The following is a 23,457-nucleotide window of genomic DNA, read 5'->3' on the forward strand; positions in this document are numbered from 1 at the left end:
TATATTACATACGAGTCTAGTCTAACAATGGCATAGCAACCTGTGCTTTAAAAAAAAGAAGTAAAAATCGAATCGTGACCTTAGAATCGAAAGGTCCGCTCTGTTGTTATTTCAGCTGCCTGTGGAAACCCAGCATAAGGTATTCATAATGTCCGGAATGCTCAGATCTAAGCAGGGACCTTTTATTGCATGTCAGTCCCTTCTCTCCCCCGTCATGTCCTGTCATCTCTCTCTACTGCCTGCTGTCAAATGAAGGCACACAGATTTCTAGAAAAGAAATGCTGAATGCATTGTTTCTGCTTCTCTTAAGGTCTGCACCTGTAGCTAAAAAGCAAGAGACAACCAGCATCTTCTCGTCCAAGTCAGCCTTCTCAGAAAAAAGCAATGACAGTGGTGAGTACAAGCTCAGTGGTAGTGTGCATCACATCTTTCTACAGTTTTTTCTAAAATGTACTGCATTGTGGAGCTGTGGCAACAATTATCATCAGGGATTTTTCTATCACGTTTAAGACTGCAGCAAACAATTGTTTTCAATATTAGTTAATCTGTGGATTATTTTCAGGATTAATGGCTTGGTCTGTTATGGTGAAATATTTCCATTACAGTTTCACTACATTTTTTTTTCCAGGCCAGCACTCCTAAACCCACATATTCAGTTTACTATCATATAAGACAAAGAAAACTTGAAAATATGAACAATTTAGATGCTGAGATGAGAGACTTCTCTTAAAAATTCTCTTACCGTAAAACATCTCCCAACAATCCAATCCAAACAATAAAATTGATTATCAAAAGTGTTGCTAATTAACTTTCTTTTGATTGCCAAGGGACAATTTAGACAGTTTCCTTTGTTTTTCTCCAAGATTTACATCGCAGTCACAATAACTTAAATTCCAAACTCAAATTATAATAACATTAGAAAAAAAGAAAAACAGTGAGAGGATAACATGGTGCTATGAGATATTTCTTACAAGCTACATTGTCATTTTGTACGCTAAAGACTCATAAATACATTCTCAAATAATCTAGTTTAGCTTTATGCTCCATTCACGCCTGTAGGTCGCCTACTCGTCTATTCTTTCAATTAATAAACGGCCTGCAGTTTGACTCAGTTTGGTACATATTCCTCTCTTAACTCTGGCTAACATCAGTGACATTAGTTTGCAATCAACTGCCAACATTGGTTACTGGCTGCATTTAGTTTGCACTAAACGAATTATTGTGATTCTAAACACTGCATTCAGTTGAGATATTTCTGACCTAGTTCTGTTAGATCCTGAAGTGTAGGAAGTTCTCAAGTCTTTTATAAAGCAACAACATTGGATTAGTTTGTCTGTACAGAAGATAATCCTAAGAAAATGAACTGTAGCGAAGGAAAAGAACAAGTTTAAGTACCGAACACTATGTAACAAAGTCAGAATGTGAGGTAAAGCAGATTTGAAATGACATGTTTGACAAAAGGTGAACCCAGTCAGAGACGTGTCCATGTGATGTGTAGAGAGACTGCAGCAGCTGAGCGTCGGCTTGTTGTTTGTCTTGCAGATGGGTCCAAGTCTGACAGCGATGACGACATCGCCCCGGTGTTCTCCACTTACTCCAGCAGCTCTGCGTTTGACAAACTCTCACCAGCAAAGAAAGGTAATGACTCACTATGTCCAACAGAGGGAGCTGTAACGCAGAATCACAACTACCACCAGAACAGAAGAGATTACTGACACAAGTGGAGCTCATGAAGTCCAATGCAGGGATCTTCAACGTTTTTTAGGCCAAGGACCCCTTAACTGAAAGAGAGACGGAGTAGGGGCCCCCTACTACTCTAAATAGATTGTATAAAATTAAGTTTTTTTCACAAATTTATCTTTGCTATTAATAGGTCGGATTTGTATTATTGTATATTTTCAGAAATATTTGAATTTTTGAAAAAATAAACTTTCAAAAACATTTTTAAGCAATTTGGCGGCCCCCCTGCACTGACTCGGAGGAGATTTGTGCCATAATGTCATTTAATGTTTACCAGGAAACTGGTGTCAATGTCTCACAGTATTGGTATCCGTAGTGGTAGCGCACATTTTTGAATGATACCTAGCCGTACTTACAATGTACAAAATGGAAGGGGGGAAAAAGCTTCCAACATGATTTATTGTGGTAGATAACTCGGCATGTGTAAGCGGTATGTAATGGCTGGGTTTTAATCCGTTATATCTGTAGCAGCTAAGAAGCCGTCTGATGCAGCTCCCAAACCTAAGAAGCCACCAGCACCAAAAGCAAAGAAGCCTGATAAATCCATCTGGGACTCTGACTCCGACACTGGGTCCAAGAAGCCAGCCTCAGCTCTTAAAGGTACAGCACAGATCCTGTCTTTTCCTACAAAAAATAAATAGCTAACAACAAATACGCATCGGGTCACTTTTTGTTCTGGTGGACTTTGTGCAGGCAAAGGCAGAGGGAGGAAGAGGAAGGGCTCTGGCTCTGAAGACGAGTATAGTCCAATGAAGAAAATGGCAAAACCTGTCGGCAGAGTGAGTATCTTCATGTGTTTGTTAGATAGCAGTGTTGGTGTTTGACAAATGTAAAATGTATAAGCTGCTACTGTGAACATTAACAGGGACTGCCTGTTTCTTGTATATTATGCTCTATATGGCCTGATGCTGTATCTTATATACTTTACATCAGTGGTGGAATGTACATGTACTGTAAGTACACATTTGAGGTACCTGTAGTTTACTTGAGTCTTTTCTTTTCATGCCACTTTCTACTTCTACTCCGCTACATCTCAGAGAGAAATATTGTACTTTTTACTCCACTACATTCATCTGACAGCTTTAGTTACTAGTTACTTTACAAGTTAAGATTTTTTGCACACAAAACACATGTAGTTTATAAAATACCATGTTTTATTATAAATTAAACTACCCAACAATATAAAGGCCAGCTGAAATGATTAGATCATTAAACACTTAGTTGATTGACAGAACAGTTTGGATCGTTTCCAGTTTCTAAAATGGGAGGATTTTTCGGCATTGAATCCTTTTACTTGTAATACTTTAAGTACATTTTCCTGATGATACTTACAAACTTTTACCTAAGTAACATTTTCAATGCAGGATTTTGACTTGTAACAGAATAGTATTACAGTGTGGTAAGAGTACTTTTACTTAAGTAAAGGGTCTGAATACTTCTTCCACCACTGCTTTACATTTAAATTACACGTTTGGGCTTGACAATACCGTATGTCTTCGGCATCCGCTTTATCAGCCTGAATAAAGAACTAAAGACATAGAGGCAGTGAAACAATGGGCTAGACCCAATACCAATTATTTTCATTTATTAACTATTCTAGAGAACATTATTAAGAAATGAAGTTTGGGGCGCCTGGGTAGCTCACCTGGTAGAGCAGGCGCCCATACATAGAGGTTTACTCCTCGACACAGCGGCTGCGGGTTCGACTCCAAACTGCAGCCCTTTGCTGCATGTCAATTCCCGTCTCTCTCCCCTTTCATGTCTTCAGCTGTCCTATAAATAAAGGCCTAAAATGCCAAAATGAGTGAAATTAAGTTTGAACCTACCCACCTATGATATGCAGTTTCAGTGCAGTGATAACCTAAATGGTAACGATAATGAAGTGTTTCATTGCCCTCCTGTGCAGAAGCCTCAGAAACCTCCATCAGATGACGAGGACGATGACAGTAACAGCCTGAGCGCGAAGAGTGCTCAGTCCCGGGACCGGCCGGGACGGGCCAAGAAGGAAGTCAAGTACTTTGACGAGTCGGACAACGGGGGAGAAGACGACGATGACGACATGTTCGATTAAAGCAACACACTTTAAACACACTCTGCTTGTATGGAAGTTTCCTCCTCCTCCTGTGTTCCCACAGACTTTTGTACATTTCCTCTTTCATTTTATTTCATTAATGGTGATGTTACAATGATTTTTATTGTGTAGTTGTTTTACACTTTTTATTATACATATACAGGTTTCTTTTTTTATGCTCATTGAAATGTTCTGTATTTGTCCCGAAACGGCTTTTAGAAGTTTAGAACGCTGTGCTTTAGCACATTTTAATTGTTGAAATACTATGTAACTTTTTGAACATGAAGTTGAAAAGTAAACAATGAAATGTCCATGGTTTTGCTGGCCTGATTCTTTCATGACTGAGCAATATTACACACAAGAATTCAGGTGAAATTATTTTCACACTAACAAACGCTTTCACACACCGTGAGATTGTCTATGTAAAGGTTTCCATTGAATCACCACTTTCTATTGTGATGTTGTTCCTGTAGACATCAATGATGGGTTAATCTCGGTGTAGTCTATATCCACGACGTGCCACTTCCGGGATTGGTCTGGAAATTCGAGGCGGGTATGGCTGCAGCCTGGAGCGTCCCATGTCATGCCATCCCGTCTCATGCCGAGGCGTGTCCAACGGTAAATTCAGCGGGCCAAAATCCGAAAATACGAATTATTTTCCAGATGGAGTCACGGTTAAGTTCGTGACCACGTTTGCAATCAAGAAGGATCAGTGTATGTTTTGGTCATTCGATTCGATACATTTCTTTATTCCCCTCTCTCCCTGCCTTCCTCTGACTCTCTATCTCTACCCGCAGCATACAGCTTCGCCCGAAGAGAGTCAAGCCAGCTGAGGAAATAGACTTTCAGTTCACGGCTGTAACGTTACTGTTACATTAACGTTACCGTACAGCGACAAAGTCTGATCCCAACAAACTTTGTTTGTTGTCGTTAAGCTTGCTGATATGGCAGAATGTCACCGGCGGTTTGGGATCAGATCATGGGGATCAGACCTCCGGTGCTGGGTCTAATGTTATAATGTTCGCTGCTGCCGCTGCAGCTAGTTAGCAGCTAGCCACCAGCCCTATGACCGGGGTCCCTGGTTCTCTCTATGTTCACTCCCCGGTGCTGACTGACTCTGGTCCGTCTGCAGAGCTGGCGTTACCCGCTCTAGCTAAGCTGGGAATCAGACGAATCTGCCGCGCTCGTGTTTTATTAAAATTTTCTTTTCTTTGCAGAATATGAAAGAAAAAGGCATTTTTTTAATTTCTGTTTTCTAGTGATTTAATTTTTTGTTATATGAAATAGGAAATGAAAATCGAAGCATGTTTAAAATGTTCACATTCCCTTTTGACAAGGAAAAGGAAAAAAAACACCTTGTATTTAAATTTTAAATTTTGTATTTTAAAACGAAAATCAAATAGCCATTCGTTTTTTTTGTTTTTTAATATCTGTTAATGAAATGAAACTCGAATGACCAAAACATACACTGACCGGATTTCCTGAGGATGGATAACAAGGATCTGCACACACAAGAATACAAAAATAAACATGTTACACTCTTTCCATTACTCCTTTTTATTTTTATAGTCTATATTGTTTTCACACTTCACTGGGACATTGCTGCAGATACAATTGCTTATCAGCAAGGCGAGAGGGCATGAGACGGGAGGCTCCAGGTTGAAGCCATAGAATGAATTTTTTTGTTTGCCTATAATCTGCATTTATTTTATAGACGGACATATATTTTTAAGTATTTTATTCAGTTGTATGATTGCCGTTACTGTTTAGTTAAAAAAACACCAAATATATCAAGTATTTCATTCATAAGCATGATAGTCGACGCAAGCTTTTACTTTGAAAAGTAGAAGCTCTGGGAAGCTTTTACTTTGAAAAGTAAGAGCTATTTTATAAAGTATTTTATTCCAGACGCGAGCTTGTATTTTGAAAAGTAGAAGCTCGGGGATTTTATTCCAGATGCAAGCTTTTATTTTGAAAAGTAGAAGCTCGGGGACGGCACCAGGCGGGATGGCATGAGACGGGACGGCATGACACGGGCTGCTGCCATACAGTCTTGGGAAATTCCGCGGGATGTCCCTCATTTTTGGCCAGATATCCGTCCCCTTCCTCTTTCTTTGTGTTGGGATTCTAAACTCCGGTGGATTTATGAAGACTATGCTCCTCAGATCTCTGCAGGGTAAATCCAGACAGCTAGCTAGACTATCTGTCCAATCTGAGTTTTCTGTTGCATGACTAAAACAACTTTGCACCAAAACAAGTTCCTTCCCGAGACTATTTTGCAGCGGCACCGTGGCGCTGTCCAGGGCTTAGCAACGCCCAAGACGATTGCGATTGGTTTAAAGACATGCCAATAAACCAGAGCATGTTTTTCTCCCATCCCAGAATGCTGTGTGGACTCACCAGACCCTCCTCCTCAGCGCTGTGGAGGAAGGTCTGGCAATGCGAGACTACTGTTAATGTAAACCAATGGGCTTTCAGTTCTCCCTTTAGCTGTGTCTTTGGCAGCTGAACTTGAGTGTCTGTGCTGCTGATTTGACAGAAAGCTCTGTTTCTAAAAAGTCTGTTTTCAGCTCTCATATTTATGTAGAAACTCGAACAATGGCATACTCTGGTTTGGAGTTTTGTTTCACGCCTTTGATGTTTGTACTGTCACACATGAACAGACTTTACTGATCGCTTTCAGCCCCGAGTTACTGCTGATGCATTGCTGCTTCACATTAAAAGCTTTCTATCAGTGAACTGACAAGATGCTTTTAATAGGAAATAGGACATAGTAATAGGAAATGCAATGCATCTGTCACCACATTATCAAAAAATCACCACTAAGCTGTTCATAATTTTATTCTAACATTTTAACACTGTGTTTTATAATGAACAATTTAGCCTACAGGAGTCACTATTATACTCATTTTCAGCATGATATTTGCACTCTTGGTCTCCTAGAATAGGTTTACATGCTTTGATGTTCAAAAAACATGTTTCTCATACTGCCCATTGCTGCAGCGCCTCTGTCTTAAACAATCTGTCTGAACTCTTGGCCCGCCTTCACGAAAAGCCCAGTCTGCTCTGATTGGTCAGCTGGCCCACTCTGTTGTGATTGGTCAACCAAATCCAAACAAGCCATTGGGTGGGCTGTGCTTCCTCAGGCAGCACTTGTGGGCAGCACGTGAAAAACTGGGCTGGCCTTCTCAATTAGTGACATCACTAATGGAGGAATTTCAAACAGAAATGGCGGTTGAGAAAAAGTGCTGTCTGTGGGAGAGAAAGCTCCATTTGGAGTGAAATGTTTTTTTTTTTTAACTTTATTACTATTACACACACGAAAAAAAATAAATAAGCAGAATAGGGGCTTTTTAAGATTTTAACAAAGCGCACGATCTGAATGCAATATAGAACAAATGAGTTGACACTAATTACTACGATGAATACTAAATATTCACTGTATGTCATCAAGATCAGTCTCTCTCTAACAATGTTGTTAATTGGGTTGAGATGTTATGGATGCGCACACAAGAATTTAAAATAAATATATTTTATTACTTTGCCAGGACAGTTCATGGTAAAGTTGAACAGTATATGAACATAAAAAGCATATGTTAATGTACAAAGAAAGACAATATTTAAAATGGAGAGCTGAAACAGATTGAAGCTCAAACCTCAGAGCAGCTCCTGAGGTCTTCTTCACCCTACGGGAAGGCAGCAGGGGCTGATGGGGAAAAATCCACAACAACCCCTGCCCCGTCCTCCCTCGAACCCCAGTAAGACCCATCATGTCTCATAATAACACCACTATACAACACTGCATGTAATTGGTGGTGAGGTTCTCTGATACGGATGAGACGGACGACAACAGAGCTACTGCTAATGATTGATATCATGGTTCACAGTCATGTTTTCTGGCTCCTGTGTGAGGTGTTGTATAGGGTTAGACCGATATGTGGGGCTGTTGTTGAGTTGTTATAACTGATGCTATGTTTTTGTTTTCTGTGTTTTAATTAGTTGAGAAGCTGATTAAAAGTAAGCTTATGCTGCGTTTATGTCATATTGTTTAGACCGTAATTTCCAACCCGTTCTCACTCTATACGGACGCTTGGTCAGTGTCTCTCAGCATCAGAAACCGGCGCAAAAATCCCCCTTCAGCGTCTGTATGGAACGAGCTGGGCAGAGCAGCAGCTCGACCACGGCAATGTAAGACAACTTAGTATTAAGAGAGACAACGGTAAAGAGTAGTATGAAAAAACGGAAATCTGCATAAGGAGGTTGGTTTGGGTGGTGGATGGGTCAAACAACGCAGGACTTTCACCCAGGAGACCGGTGATTGTGTCCCGTTCTTGTCCTGCATGTCACTGAAACGTACATTTTGTAACCCCACCCACCATCTTTTCCTAAACCTAACTGTCCCGTTTTTGTGCCACATGTCAGTTAAACATACATTCCGACCCAGAGCGCCATAAAGTGACGCCAAGAGTCCCGACCAAGCGTGTCTTAATATGACACCAAAGGAAAAATTTTGCGTCAATAACAAACGGCAGTTTCGAGTGGAAAAAAACTTATCAGCCTTTTACTTGAAATTTGACTGTCTCAACTCAACATCAACAAATTGGTAACAGTTATATCGGAATAACAATATTAACTGTTATTCAGTCAATTCAGCTAATACAATTGCGTTATCTCAAATTGAGCTACACAGTTTGTGTGGTTTATTGTGAAAAATATGTAACAATGAAAATAGCTATGTTGTGACTACAGGGCTAGCAAAGGAGGGTAAGCTCTGTTGCTAGTTAGCTTATTGCTAACTTTGTTTGTCTGCTGTATGGTGCTGAGCAGTGGGTCGATCAGAGCTTTTACATAGCTAACAGCGAGTGTCTGCAGGTGGAAACTAGGTTGATAAGAGTGCCTATGAACCAAAAAAGTTACATTTCAGGCTTTAAAAATCAGACCAAAGCACTAAAAGAGGCTGAAATGTTCCGCAGGACTGCAGAGTTGGGTGATAATTCTCTGTAGGTTCATCATTGTTCCTATAAAAATACTGATTAATGCAGCTTTAAAATATTCTGATCAGAGCATGGTTGTCGGGGTGTTGTTGAAAGGCATTCTGAGAAACATAATAGACATGGTTGATTGAGGGACATGGGCTTAAAAAAAGATGTTCAACCAGGCAAGTTATCAAACTGTTTCAGAGTATCTGAAGATCAAATTTTCCTTTGACTGATTATTGGCACAAAACAAAATCGACTACAGCTGATTAAATCCAAAAATGTCTATCAGTTTTTCAAACCCCATATCGGTCAAACCCTAGTTCATTAGTTAACCTGTTAACCAAATAGCTGTCGATTGATTGCGTTTGATTGATTGAAGACAGCTGATTGGCTCCCTGGCTGAAGTGGAGCAGCTCTGTTGTTTGACATGGAACAGGAACAGAACATGTAGACGATATCGGGTGCTGAGGTGACTTGGTGGTCCATTTCTCCTCTTTCTCGTTGTCCCAAATTATGTCTGTGCGTGTTGTGTGGAGTTCGACCCGGATGCCCAGATCAGTCCATCAAGTTCCTTTTTAACACTTAGATGTGAGTTGATGTTCTAAAGGACAAATAACTGAGCGTCTTTTCCACAGAGCTGCCAATTGGAATGCAAAGCACACACCATTTATATAACATCTCTGCAGTGAGCTAGATAGTAAAGTATTACAGTTACGTCGGTACAACATTCAACAGAAATGAACAAGAGTAATTCAGCATTGTGAAGTTGTTTCCTAAAGGAACAGATAACAAGTCCCTTCTGCGGTCAGGGGCCTGAGGGCTGTCCTGACGCTACAGGGGTGGATGTGGACATTCTTCAGCTGTGAAGGTTTTTTCAGCTTCAAAAAAAAAAAGAAAAAAAAGAAAGAAAAACACCAAGATGCATCCCTTCATCTCTCACCAGGAGAGCAAGACAGAGAGAACCAAGGGAGAGCATTTCCTATGTTACATTGAGATAGAAGTAAGTATTCCTTAACACTGCATATCATTCTTCTGACAGACTCCATGACATTATTCACATTCAAACACGTTAAAAAACGAAAAACAGAAACAGCTCTGGTTTCCCTTATGATATGTATTTCTTAGCAGGGATGGAATGCAGATGGGTTTTTATTATGTGCTGCTGAGACCCAGAACCCTTCACTGCCCCAAAGGGCTTTCTTATGTTCCTATTTCAGATCAAATATGAGAAGCTTAATGACTCATCTAGTCAATGCAACAGTTTCACTATGTTTGTCTCTGCAAATATTGTGAGGTGTTGTTATTTGTGGTGGCTGTGGCTCAGTGGTAGAGTGGTCGCCTGCCAATCGGAAGGTTGGCAGTTACACCCTGAACCCCGAGTTGCCCCCAATGCTGTGCCATCGGAGTGTAAATGTGTGTGAGTGTTTATCTGATGAGCAGGTGGCACCTTATATGGCAGCCTCGGCCACAGTGTGTGAATGATGAATGGTTCCTGTACTATGTAAAAGCGCTTTGAGTAGTCTTTAAGACTAGAAAAGCGCTATATAAAAACCATTTACATCAACAAATTTACATTTGTTGATGTATGGGAAGATATTTGTGCCAGGTTTTGAATTCACATCTATATTTACGGAACTTAGGTCATCAACTTAATAATTTATCATCTGCTGTTTCCAAGGTTACGAATGAACTGTCAACAACCTTTTTTGGGCTTTGTATGGCCTTTAATCGACAGGATAGCTTGAAGACAGGAAAGGGGAGAGAGCGGAGGGACGACATGCAGCAAAGGGCCGCAGGTCGGAATCGAATCCGGGCCTCTGCCAAGAACTCAGCCTACATGGGGTGCAAACTCTACTGGGTGAGCTAGAGGTCGCCCCAACTCTCTCAACTTTTAAAGCGTAACTCTCGCCAAAATGCAACCTAGGGTCTTTTTGTGAATGTACCCGAGTCCAACTTTCGTTTAAAAGCATAATTAGGACGGAAGCGCCGTATTTTCGTTTTCGGTCAAATGGCCTTTTGAAATGGGAGTGCTTGGGGCACTACTATGTCATTAAGAAGGCTCAACACAACATGAAACTTTTGCTTGATTTTTGATTTTGAACAACAAGGTCAATATTGTTTTTCACTAACGACAAAACTGAATTATCCGTGCATTTATATGGAACTAAGCTTTAGGAGCTTTCCATCTTTACTCTCCTCCCTGTTATGTTGCATTCGCAGATCGACACTTTTTGACTGGCAAAATGGCGGCAAGCAGAAAAAACAACTGCTAAAGTGAGCTGTTCAAAACCTTTCTTTTTAGTAAACTCTGTGTACACGAACAATGTTCTCAATGCTCGAGTTCATGTGTAGAGCCCCTGGTGATACTTCAAGCAAAGTTTCATGTTGTGTCGAGCCTTCTTAGTGTTTTAAAAATAGCGATTTTGATGCGATCATAGTAGTGCCCCTAGCACTCCCATTCAAAAGGCCATTTGACCGAAAACAGAAATACGGTCAATCTTAAAAGTGGCGCTTCCATCCTAATTATACTTTTAAACGAAAGTTTGACTCAGGTACATTCACAAAAAGACCCTAGGTTGCATTTTGGCAAGAGTTACGCTTTAAGCCAACATGGACGAGAAGTCCTAAAAGTACTCAAAATGATCTGAAGTTTAAACATCACTGTTTCCAAAACATAGACTGTAAAAATAATGGACGTAGCTTCCAGGTCTTAAAGAAAGATTGGAAAGAAGTCCGTTTCCAGAGAAGTCTGTAGGAAAATGACCCTACTTCTCACTTAATGTAATTCATCTCAGTCATAGTTTCAAATCTTCTTTAATACAGCATGATGTCAATTTTTTTTTTTAATTATGGTCCCTTTTATTTTAAATTTGACCATAAAGCAGAGGATGCTTTAGGGGCGGTAGCAATGCTAACCATGGCCCTAGCCATTGGAACAGGAACATTTTGTTCACCTAAAAATGTCTTGTTCAGTGTTCTGCTAAACAAGCTAGCTAGCAACCGCTAGCGTTAGCTGGTAACTTAAGGGAAAGTTTGCAGATTTTCCGTGTACTGCCGTAGATGAATGGCACCAGTACCCGCCGGTAAATCTCCACTGGATGACTTGCTTCAAAAGGGTTGAAAATCTGCAAGTTTCCCTCTTTAGCGTTTAGCTTAGCCAGCGCCATCGCAACCATACACTTTTGATGGAACTATACAGAACATAGATTACACACTCTTGTGTAATAAGGAGTGATTTTGGGCAGCCCAAAAGCTCCAGAACAAACGAGTTAGTTGACCTTAAGTTCTTTTTAACTACCGTTTCCAAGGCCAAGTCATGAACGCATTCTTGAACATTTTTTAACTTTGGATATGGGGAACACTTAGCTCAGCTTACTCCAGTTTTTATGCTAAGCTAAGCTAGGCTAATTGACTCCTGGCTCTGGGGAATAAGCCACTTCCAAAATAACTATTCACAGCAATGTGAGAAGTCCTACATCTGCTCTGAATTATGAAAAATATGAGCATCTATAGTTCTATGACAACTAAGCTAACACCATCTGCTGATGAAAGCTCCAGAAGAAGTGAGTATTTGGACCTTGAGGTTATCTTGTCAACAGCTTTTTCCAAGGTCAAATCTGACACAAAGTTTAAACTGGGCTCAAATCATTTTAAATTCAGTAGCATTTTCAATAATCCAGATTTGTAAAATTAAATTTCAAATGCAAACAGCACATACAAATTCATCCATGGGGTAATGTCCTATAACCCTCATGTCATGTAATCTAATTTATTTAATCCATGGGATTGCTCCAAGTTTGTTTGCACTGTAGCATTATGATTTGAACTTTGGTTTCATACAGAAGTCCATCCAAATGAATTTTTAATCAAATTCAAAACTTGATACACCTTGAAATGACAAAACTTCATTTTCAAATTCAGATAAACCAAATTCAATACCTGCTGGCACAAATATCTGCTTATAAACCTTCACCAGTGTTAAAAACTGCTCATTTTGTGTTTAAACTAAGATCGAGTCATCTGTAGTGCTCATGACCTACAGTACTTCCTGTTTAATTTCTAAAATAAAACGTAAGAAGTGTGAAAGCATTCCCAAAGCTGTTTAGTATTACTATTCTCTGTGGTGGATGTTGTGCTTAATTTATTTAGAGCTGAACTTTGGCCTTGTTTGGTTGTGGAGGGTCTGCTGTTAGCCTTCATATTGTTCCGTTTCAGTACTACAGCTACATTTCAATGGTGCAGCATGTTTAAGTGCTACAGTTAGTTTGTCCCCTGTACTGTAAGTGAACAACCACTTGCTATTAGAGTTAAGGCTGGGTTCCGAATTCAATACTTTTTAGGCACCGACCAAATTGCCTCCTTAGTATAGAGTATCGAAAAACCGTTCAATACCAAATTTCAATACCTAAGGAGTAAATCTCAGCGTCAGTGAGCCAATAAGCATGAAGCATGCTTCTACCAGGATCTATCAATGTTGGTGATTGGCTGTCTAACGTTACAAAACTCTACTTTACACACGTAGACGGGGCTCACGTAGTAGGAGTTGAAAAAAGAAAAAGAAAAAAGATTTGTGCCGTAATGTGTGATGTTGTAATTTCTTTTTGTTGACATGGATTTTATAAATTTGGTATCGAAAAAAGTATCGTTTAGGAACCAGTATCGAAGTCACGGTATTGGTATCGGCACTGGTATCGACATTTTTTTAACAATACCCAGCCCTAATCAGAGTGGGTGGAGCCATTGTTCAGCCAGTGGGGACAGCAGGGTAGTGAGGGATCTGGGTCTAATAAGAGGATATAATGGAGTTTATTTCTTATTGGTCAGTAGGCTATCATGTGTGACCTGTGTAAGAGAAAAACAGCTTTCTCCTAATTTCAGCAGGACCACCTCATACGCCGCCTACTTCCATTAGATGAAGAGCTCAGTTGGATCTACTGTCCAAAGAGAAGCTTTACTCCACTGCACTTCTCAGGGGGGTTGAGAGGTCATCAGGAATCTCCTTGTAGCAATGCATTATGTAATAAAATGTCAAAATGTAATAAATGTTCGCTTCATTATGCAATAATATCCGCATTTTGTAATAGAAATCCTGAACACAATTTGTAAAAAATGTCTCATTTTGTAATAAATTATTACATAATGCAGCAGGACTTTTTTTCACATTATATAGTAATCAACCAAAATTGATGTATTTTTCTCTACTGGCTTTGAAAGGCATTCAAAGAAAAATCAAAAGGTAATAAATATAGCCAATTTCACCATAAAATGTGTTAATTGCTCGTCATATCCTAACTGGTGCCTGTGAATGCAAAGAACCGCCGTTTTATTACATAATGAAATGAAAATGTATTACATTTTGATGTTTTATTACATAATGCGTTGTTACACTCCTTTTGCATCATTGAATGTAGTTTACACCGTCAAGTCTGGAGAGAGAGAACGTTCGGAGAGGGTTGGTAGATCCCAACCCACTGTGTGCTTTCTACAATAGTGTACAATCATCCCGACCCACATGGTCCGGTCATCAGTGTGTTTTAAGGATTGCATTGCCCCCGTGTTTCACTGGTTCTATCAAGACACTTGAAAAGGGAAAGAAAAGCGGGTTGAGGAGCTCTGCTCATAAGGCCATTAACAGAGCCCATGTGCGTTTGTAGAGCCCGGTCGGTAGTACATGCTGTTAGCGGTAGATACACACTCATTAGGTTGACATTTTGGCAATCTTTCAAAAAGGTCAAGCTGCCATCTGTGATCAGATTCAAAGCTCAAATACAACATGTGCTAGTTCACATAGAAAGCAAGAAGTTAAAGGGTGCAAGGAGTGTTACATGTGACCTAAAGTGACGTGGGTTCAGAAAACTACAGTTTATAAAAATTTGGGTCGTTATTTTGTAGTTTGTATCCTGTAGTTTTGGCCATGATTTCTATCGGTTATGATAACATTGTACTCACCAAAGTAATTGCTGAGAGCTCGGAACTTGGGGACATCACTACAAATACAAGAAACTAAAAATGCAAGAAACCTAATTGGTCAGATGATCAGACCGGTTGTAAAAAGGCCAACAGTTTTGCCAGATTAGCTACCACTTTATGTGAAAGTAAAAAGTCAGTGCACTGGGGCAGGGTATCCATGCTCAATACGTTTAAGGTATTGACTGAAATAAATAACCCAGTACCAAGTCATATAAAAACCATCTCCAGTCAAACAATACCTGCATTCAATCCTTTTTGTACCCAGATCTAAAAAAAACAACTATTTATATGGTTTTGCACAATCACAGCAAGTGTTCTTGGTAGGGATGTCCCGGTCAACTTTTTTGCCGAGTCCCGATCCGATTCTTATTTGCTCAGATAATAAATCTGCACACCGTTTTTTGTTTACAAAAATAACTAAGTAAGCAAAGTAACTAAAATATGTCTTAAGCTTAATACATTTAATTTAGTGCAGCAAATGAGTCTTTTCTCTCAACACCAAAACAGTTCTCAAGTTCCCCTCTTGACAACGAAAACTAAACTTAGTGACACCTCTTACGCTTAAGAGTCAATCTTTGATTTTCTTCTGGTGTTTACCGATGTCGGCTCCAGGGAATAATGGCCTGAAAGCATGGTTTCCTGGTGGAATCACGGAAGAAGTGCGGAGAATTGGAGTAATCTGCTTCTGTAAAAAAAAACGGGTGACTAAGAAAGACTTTTTTACTTGTTGCCAAGGGCTGGCAAGCTTCGAGACATCTCTGAACAGACACTAGTGAGTGGCCACACCATGTTGGTTTGAAAGTGCGGCGGTGCATTGTGGCGCAAGGCGTGTGTGATTAAAGGCAGCCATCATTTATAGCCGACAGAAGTACATTACTAGGATAAAACCTGACATGTTCGCTCTCTGTGTGTTACCATTCTCAAAATCCCTTCGGTACAAGAAACAACAACCTTCGAGCTAGCAAGCTATATGCTGAAAATGGCAAGTTTTGAAGAAGATTTGGATGGCAGGCCTGCTTGGTTCTTTCAGGGAATGACTGTGAAGATTTACAAAGAATATGTTTAGGGCATTTCCTCTCTAACTGGGACATTTTGGGAAAGATTGGTAGGATTGCTGTGGACGAAGTACACACAGCGATACACTGGTAAGAGCCAATGAGGTTTAACCTCATTAATGTGAGCTTTAAATAGCTCACGTTACTGTACTGTGTAAACAGTAAACTTCATTTAGAATTGTATGTGGCGTTCCATCAAAACAAGTTCCTTCCCGAGACTATTTAGCAGAGCCACCATCTCTGAGAGAGACAGAGTGTTCTTTTCTCCTATCCCAGAAAGTATCTGTGGTGTTGCCAGACCTTAGTCCAGAGATAGGTCTGGCAATGCGAGACTAGCTTCTTTACAACCTGTCAGACACCCGGCCCCCGGCAGTCACTGTTAGAACAATATTAGCATAACTGATAAAAATAATGACCAAAACTACAATTACAACAAAAAAAGTACAAAATTGTAATAAAACTGGATTGGAGTGAGGCTGAACTCATAAGCAATAAAACACACCCTTGTTAAGTTAAGTTCACTCTGGGTTTTGCTGCTACAGCATAACAGTTCTTTTATGACCGGCAGCTTATGCTAGCTGATGTTAGATTGTTGTGTGTAACTGAAATTACTGAGTCAGTACACTATCTTTCAGCAACCCCTTTCTTGCCTCCTGTGCTGCTGCTGTTCAACAAAACTTCCATGGACTCACGTCACACCAGGCAAGAGGAGATGAGTGCTGAGACAGGAGGGCAACGTGCCAGTCTGGAAAGAGAGAACGTGGCTTCATGACGTCCGTTTCAAGGATTTATTTTCATCTCAGTTTAATTGTTGCTGTGCCAACATTTGTATTCCTATGTATTCTCTAATACATTAGTTTCCCTGGCAATGAGACCTTTTTTTGTACTTGTACTTATTTTCCACTGAACAACAAAATCATGTTGGCGGAAATTGGATTGAGAAATAGCAAGTAGACTAATGTGTGCAGCCAGACATCTTCCATGGCCACTTAAAAATAAAAATAAGCATGATGCCGTAGGGAAACAGATTTTTCAGGGGAAACAAATTTTGGCACAACATTGGCGTGTTAAACGTGTTAAACCTTTTAACTGACCAGATGATAATAATAAAGTGCGACACAGTTTGAGTTGAATCATAGTCCAGTTAATAACAGGGAAATGGATACAAAAAGAGTCCTATGTGATCACAGCCTGCTGTGGAGAAATCTCTGGCATCTATCAGCAACCTAATTTTCCCAATTAGTTTTGACAGTGAGGTAAACTGATTCACTGAGGAGATACAGCCACCAGATGAGTTGATTTCATAGACTGGCTCATTCTAAATCTAATCTTGTTCGTCGGGTCTCGGTGATTCATGTCGAGACTGAGACTTAAACAGACGACGTCAAACTGATGAGTGTGTATCAAAGGCTTCTGCTGTTGTGCTTCTCTCCTTTGAGGAAACAGTTGAACAGACTCGGCTGTTGATATGGAGAGAAGCTTTGCATTCTGGCGGCGTGGATATACACTCATTCATGTAGAGACATGAACCGAGAAGTGTTGTAAAAGACAAAAAAAAACAGTTTTTAAATATAGGAACAAATATAAAATATTAGACTTCCGTAATGTCTATATGCAATAACATTCTAAATAACATTTTGAAGGACTTACAAGTAGTCCCGCTTTAAACCTTGATGTATCGCCTCAAAGATAATATTTAAGACAATGAAAAAAGCACCACAAAATTCAGCATAGGAACAGAGATCTAACCATACAATGGTATGTACAATGTGCGTATGCCAACAATACGAGAAATGAGAAGAGATGAGGACAGAGAAAGAGAGAGAGAAAGAAGAGTAAAACCACTTATCCAACTCCCGTCATGCAGATAAGAATTTACACAGGAGACCTGAGGAGTATCATCTCTGGCGTCTTGCGAGGGCCACGCCCTTCCTGTCCCAGAGACACCACGCCAAATAAGAGCTCAATTCAGAATTATACACAAAGCACTGATCCTTTGAGGCCTCCATGTTGACGTTTTCTTTTTAAGGAAGAAAACGTTAGGGGACATGGGGGAGAAAAATAGGACAAGGATGTAAAGATAACGGAATACCAAGCAAAGGAGTGGCGGTAGAGGGGTTATAGAGAGTCGGCACCTTGCCTGGCTGTTCCTTTTTTGTGCAAAGGAATGTCAGAGAGAGCCTCCTAGGGCTCGTCGCTGGGCGGTGTGGCCGTAGCCCCCTCGGTGTCTGACTCTGGCGACTCAGCGGCGTCCTCGTTGGGGCTGCCCTTACTGCTGGGGCTGGCCCCCGCCTCCGCTGAAGTGCTGCTGCTGCTGCTGCTGCTGCTCTGGCCATCTTGGCCCTCCGAGTTCTCCAGCATCTCCTGGATGAGTGGCGGCATGGAACCTGGGATCTCCATCTTCAGAGAGATGACCCGCTCTGCTCCTGCAAGACCATGATAACGGCACGATATGAGGATTCAAATAAAGAGCATGAAAGTTCATTACGGACGTTGGAAAAGTTCTTAAAATCCTAACTCAAGGTCCCCTTACTACTTTTTTTCTGACCATCCCATGGTCTTTTGTCATGATGGATACAATCAACGATACAAGTGACAAAACATCACGATATCCCCCATATACAACCACTCCCACAACCAAAGTTCCATCCTTATTCCATGTGATGATAACTGAACAAACTCTATCCGTTGATGAAAACCATGATACAGCTCTTTAGCTGCTAGATGTTCCACTTTCTTCACTAGCTAATCGCTAACCTCCGTTTGCCGTTTGGTGCTGGAGGAAGGTAGGAAGGAAGTGTACATCAAACAAATACAATACTATTAAACGAATCTAGTAAGTGGACATTGAGTTAAGAGTTTTTTGTTTTGTTAGAAGCTTCTTAAAAGGGCTGTACTCGAAATACTGATTAAAAAAAACAACGAGCTGGGATTGCCTCCACACAGTTCTCACAGACCGACCCCAGTCAACGCATTCTCATGAATGGGTTTGTACGACAACTAATGCACAGCAATTCGTATGATATCCTACATAATATGGCGACCGCTGGCTGGTCATGCGACGTGCGGTCACATGGCGTCCGGTCACATGACTTTTAGTCAATTATGTTTAGCTGAGAAAAGGTGACTGTGAGCCGGGTACAGGGCACCGCGAGATGACGGTTGTTTCAGCGGCCGTTGCAGTTAACTGGCCGACAAAAGGTGACTGTCCTGCGGCGACAACAGTTACGTTTAGGACAATGTTTAGGAAGATTGTGATCTTCCTAAACATTGTGATGCTAAACCGGCCATGTGGAACAACTTTGTCAAGATTCCGGGCAATCGGAATCATTTTTTTGATGCAAAAAATGCACAAGTTATAGCAACTTCAGGAAGTTGCTATAACTTGTGCATTTTTTCAACTATCAAAATTCTTTGGATACCTTTTCGTCATAAGGGTCAACAGATACTACCTGCAAAGATTCAAGAAGATTGAAATCACGGCCTAGGACGAGTTCGAAAGAATGTAAAACACATGAAAAATGCATAAATAAAAAATGGCCACCTTCCGGTTGGGCGGAGCTAATGAAGGTAAATGGGAAATATGTCCGCAATGATTAGAGCAATATGTATATGTAAGTTAAGGCCTTCCACGCATTAGGGGGTGCTATGGAGACCGCTTACAGGTATGGGCCAAATCGCTGTACAGTCTTGCAAAGCTCCCAGGTGTTTATGTGGGTGTCAAATTTTGTGAGTTTTCGTATATATTGAGGCCGTCAAGAATGTGCCCAAGGGCTAAAACCAATTAGGGTCCCATAGGCCACGCCCCCTTTGACCAATCAGTACCTTACTGTAGGGGTAGCCTCAGGATTGGCCCTAGATGATGTTTATGAGATATAAACTTTTTGTACTTGTAGCGCTCCCCTAGTGGCCGATGTTTGTAAAATGTATGGGCGACCTCCAGAGGGTCATGGCAAACAAGAATCTAAAGTTTGATTTTGGTCCAGATATGGCAAAGTTGGTGTTTTTATAGATAGCTACACAAATTTGTTTGTGTGTAATTTGCGCAACTTTTATCCTATAAAAATTCTTTGGATAAAGTTTTGTCAGGTTGGTCTGGAGATGCTACTTGCCAAGTTTTGTGCAGATCGGTCGCAAGGTCTAGTCTAAGTTTGGCAAAGTAGGTTTACGATAAATCGCGATTTTTTCACGCATAAAAGTCTAGGCGGAAATGGGCGTGGCCTATATGAGGAGATTCAGTTGAATCCAGGGAATACGAGGATATATGGTTTTTGAATGTGCGATGTACGGTTTGGGAGTTATAGGGTCAAACATGTTTTTTTCTGCTATAGCACCACCTAGTGGATATGTGTAATTTTTTTTATATTTGTAGTTTATGCTAGGTCTGACGTGTGCACATTTTTGTGAGTTTTCCAGCATGCTAAGCCCCTCAAAAATGCGGACGTTTCAAATAACTTCTTCAGGCATGTCATTCCAAAGTCAAGGGGCCCAGGTCTGCGGAGGGGCAGGAGGGCCTTTGAGGATCCTAGAGTACACTCTTATCACTTATATGGGCTTTAAGGCTCAGCACTATGAGCCAGTCCAGAATGTGCTTTAAACATTAGCAACAGAAAGTTCAAAACTATTGGATTTTAAAGGCAGCCAGTTTAGAGTGGAGATGGTCCAAAACCATTTTTTGCTTCCTGATACCGATTCTGATACCTGAACCTGCGTATCGCCCGATACCGAGTACTGAGCCGATACCAGCGTGTCATGTATTTTATTATGTTTTAACAGCTGTAAAGCCAAGACACTACTATCCCTGTATGGATGTGATATGATTTCTATCATTGTTGTTCGGCCTGGCTCAGGTTAAACCTTTTGTGAAACATGAACGAACACAAACAATGAGCGCTACAACTTTATTTCATGATCAAGTTTGACAGTCAGTCATAACGGAAAAAGAACATAAATAAACTACTTTAAAGTAGATTTTCTTCAGAGCTTAATTACGTGGTATCAGATCGGTGCATAAACTCCAATACTTTCCGATACCAGCATTTTAGGCAGTATCGGAGAAGCATGGTGAGGCTGTTAGCATTCGTGTAGATTTGTATTTCTGATGAATATAAGTCCAACATTCACTCTACTTATAGCTCTGTGTTGGTCTCCACCACTCCTGAGAAAAATATCTGGCAAATTAAATTATTTTATTAAATTAAACTCCCCAACAATATAATGGCCTACAAGTCTAATGTAAATGATTAGACCATTAAACACTTTGATTGACAGAACTGTTTGGATCGTTTCAAGTTTCTAAAATGTGACGATTTTTCTGCATTGAGTACTTTTAATTTTAATACTTTCCTGATGATCCTTAAAGGTCCAATATGTAATATATTTACTGTAATAAATCCAAAAATGGCCCCAATGCGTCATCTGATATTAAGAAAACATGCAAAGTTGAAATACTATCTTTTCTGACAAAAATGCTAATGCCAGTATTTTCTCTTTTTGAAATTTCTGTTCTGTGACGGAATTTCTGTTTGTGTTTTGGCCTGTTTGTTGTTTGTCAGCCAGGCCGGGCTGCCAGATATACCTGTAAAAACGTAAACCTAGCGCGCTACAGCTTTAAGGTTAGTACAGCCATAAAAGCAGCAAACAAACAAACAGGATCAACGGATTGATTTTACCTGACAAAAAAAACGGCATGTTTCTAATAGTTGCGTGACCAGAGACGTAACAAACCCGTCTGGGTAAATATTGGAGATGTATTTGAAAGATGGAGACAGCTTAGAGCCCAAAAGGACACAGAGTTGGCTAATTTCCTCCTGAACAGCATTAGCTTCAGGCTAATTTATCACAGCTACTAGGGACGGGCATTTTATATCATTTCAACATTTGTGTAGCTACTCACATTATATAGCTAGAGTACCCGAGTTGGTTACTCGCAAAAACAATTGAGACTCAGCCAGTGAAGTGATCCCAACTGGTCCTGGCTAACGGCGCCATGCTAACCCTGCTAACTGCTAACGTTACCGGAGGACCAGGCAAGCAGCCACGGCTGTTTACAATGTGTAGCCTGTATTTGAAGTTATTTGAAGCCAAGAGAGGGGGGCTGTAAATCGGAAAGAGAGGACCTTGAGTTTGCAGTGTGTTTAGCGATTGTTGCCGTAATTCTAAGCCAATAAAGTGTGTTCAGTCGGGTGGAAAAGGACGGCAATGTAGTGGTAATTTTAGCGGTTCCTATCATAATTCTAAGCAGAGCAAGTGTGTCTGTCTGGCGTGTGGAGAGGATGACGAGGTTGTGGGATTTTTAGCAGTTCCTACGGTAATTCTAAGCCGAAAAAGTGTGTCTGTCAGTTGGGTACAGAGCTCCATGTGAGCACGGGCTTTTATGTCATTATAGCCAGCATCTAACGTTAGCTACTCTGCTGTGCTGTGGAGTAATGTCTGGCTATGTGAGACAAGCGTCTAGCAACATTGTTGTGGATGCTGGCAACCAACGTGAACTTCAAGTCTGGGGAGGAGGGGGCGGGGGAGACGACTCTCTCCAGTATTTTGAATTTGTACTGCAGTAACTATTTTAAACACTAGCTGTCAGTATTACATATTGCACCTTTACATTCTTTTACTTCAGTAATATTTTCAATGCAGGACTTTTACTTGTAACAGAGTATTTTTTACAGTGTGGTATTAGTACTTTTACTTAAGGATCTAAATACTTCTTGCACCACTGCTCTGCAGCTGCTAGATGTTCCACTTTCTTTACCAGCCAGTCGCTGACTTTGTCTGTTTGCTGTTTGGTGCTGGAGTAAGGTAGGAAGTGTACATCAAACAAATACATGTTGTACATTCAACAATATATACCTCTTTAAGTCTTATTGTTATTAGATGACTTGTGGTTTTCGAGCCAAAATTGTGGCAGGATGTGGCTATACCAAACCGTACATGCCTCAGTGCATCAAATAAAGCAGTTGTTGAAAACAGTGTCTCAAAAACCCTTCCGTTGCCAAGTGGGAGCAGCTATTTCGGGCACACTTAGTTCTGGAAGTAAATAGTCATTCTTTTCTTAGACAATTACAGGTGACTCACAGTAGGAGCACTGAATCCCTACTGTTTGAATCGTCAGTACAAAAGATTATCAACTGTGTTAGAAATCCTGAATCTGGTGTTTTTTTTAAAAGATTTTTTATGGGCATTTCCGACTTTAATGATAGGACAGCTCAGACATGAAAGGGGAGAGAGAGGGGGAAGACATGCAGGAAAACAGTCACAGATCAGACTTAAACCCTGGACCTTCTGCAATGAGGAATAAACCTCTATATATGTGTGCCTGCTCTACCAACTGAGATAACCGGCCACAAACCTGGTGTTTTGATAAAAAAAAGTCTATGACGGCACAAGCTCGTGAACATGAAAACTTGAGGTGAGATTTTGAGGTAACTTTGACTCTAAGAAAACTAGGGCCCGGTATCATTTACCTTTAAAGTGATACTGATACCAATACTTTATTTGATACCTTTTTTTCCCTACGTCATTCGATACCCATCATGAATTGCAGCATCCTGGAACACTGAACTGCCAAATCGGCCAAATACACCGCGCTCGACTTCACCAACCACAGACTGTATGGGCTGTAGCTGCTGCAGTAGTGGGCCAA

General features: G+C 40.6%; 2 protein-coding genes across 4 annotated transcripts in view; one reads left to right on the top strand and one right to left on the bottom strand.

Annotated features, from left to right (window-relative positions):
* top2b (DNA topoisomerase II beta) overlaps nucleotides 1-4,122 on the top strand; it is a 51,799-nt gene extending 47,677 nt beyond the window's left edge. The window contains exons 32-36 of one of the 2 annotated variants that reach the window (XM_078267889.1): nucleotides 311-393; nucleotides 1,543-1,638; nucleotides 2,209-2,340; nucleotides 2,434-2,519; nucleotides 3,647-4,122. In XM_078267889.1, the coding sequence (XP_078124015.1) occupies nucleotides 311-393; nucleotides 1,543-1,638; nucleotides 2,209-2,340; nucleotides 2,434-2,519; nucleotides 3,647-3,811 (562 nt within the window). In that variant the 3' untranslated portion in view covers nucleotides 3,812-4,122. The remainder of the gene's footprint in view (nucleotides 1-310; nucleotides 394-1,542; nucleotides 1,639-2,208; nucleotides 2,341-2,433; nucleotides 2,520-3,646) is intronic. The other variant, XM_078267890.1, reaches the window with a different exon arrangement.
* Nucleotides 4,123-10,775: 6,653 nt separating this feature from the next.
* Nucleotides 10,776-23,457, bottom strand: part of LOC144529117 (retinoic acid receptor beta-like) — a 314,488-nt gene continuing 301,806 nt past the window's right edge. For both annotated transcript variants that reach the window (XM_078268068.1, XM_078268069.1), the window contains one exon: nucleotides 10,776-18,241. In XM_078268068.1, the coding sequence (XP_078124194.1) occupies nucleotides 18,000-18,241 (242 nt within the window). In that variant the 3' untranslated portion in view covers nucleotides 10,776-17,999. The remainder of the gene's footprint in view (nucleotides 18,242-23,457) is intronic.

Source organism: Sander vitreus, chromosome 14 (genome assembly GCF_031162955.1).
Source record: "Sander vitreus isolate 19-12246 chromosome 14, sanVit1, whole genome shotgun sequence".
Classification (NCBI taxonomy): Eukaryota; Metazoa; Chordata; class Actinopteri; order Perciformes; family Percidae; genus Sander; species Sander vitreus.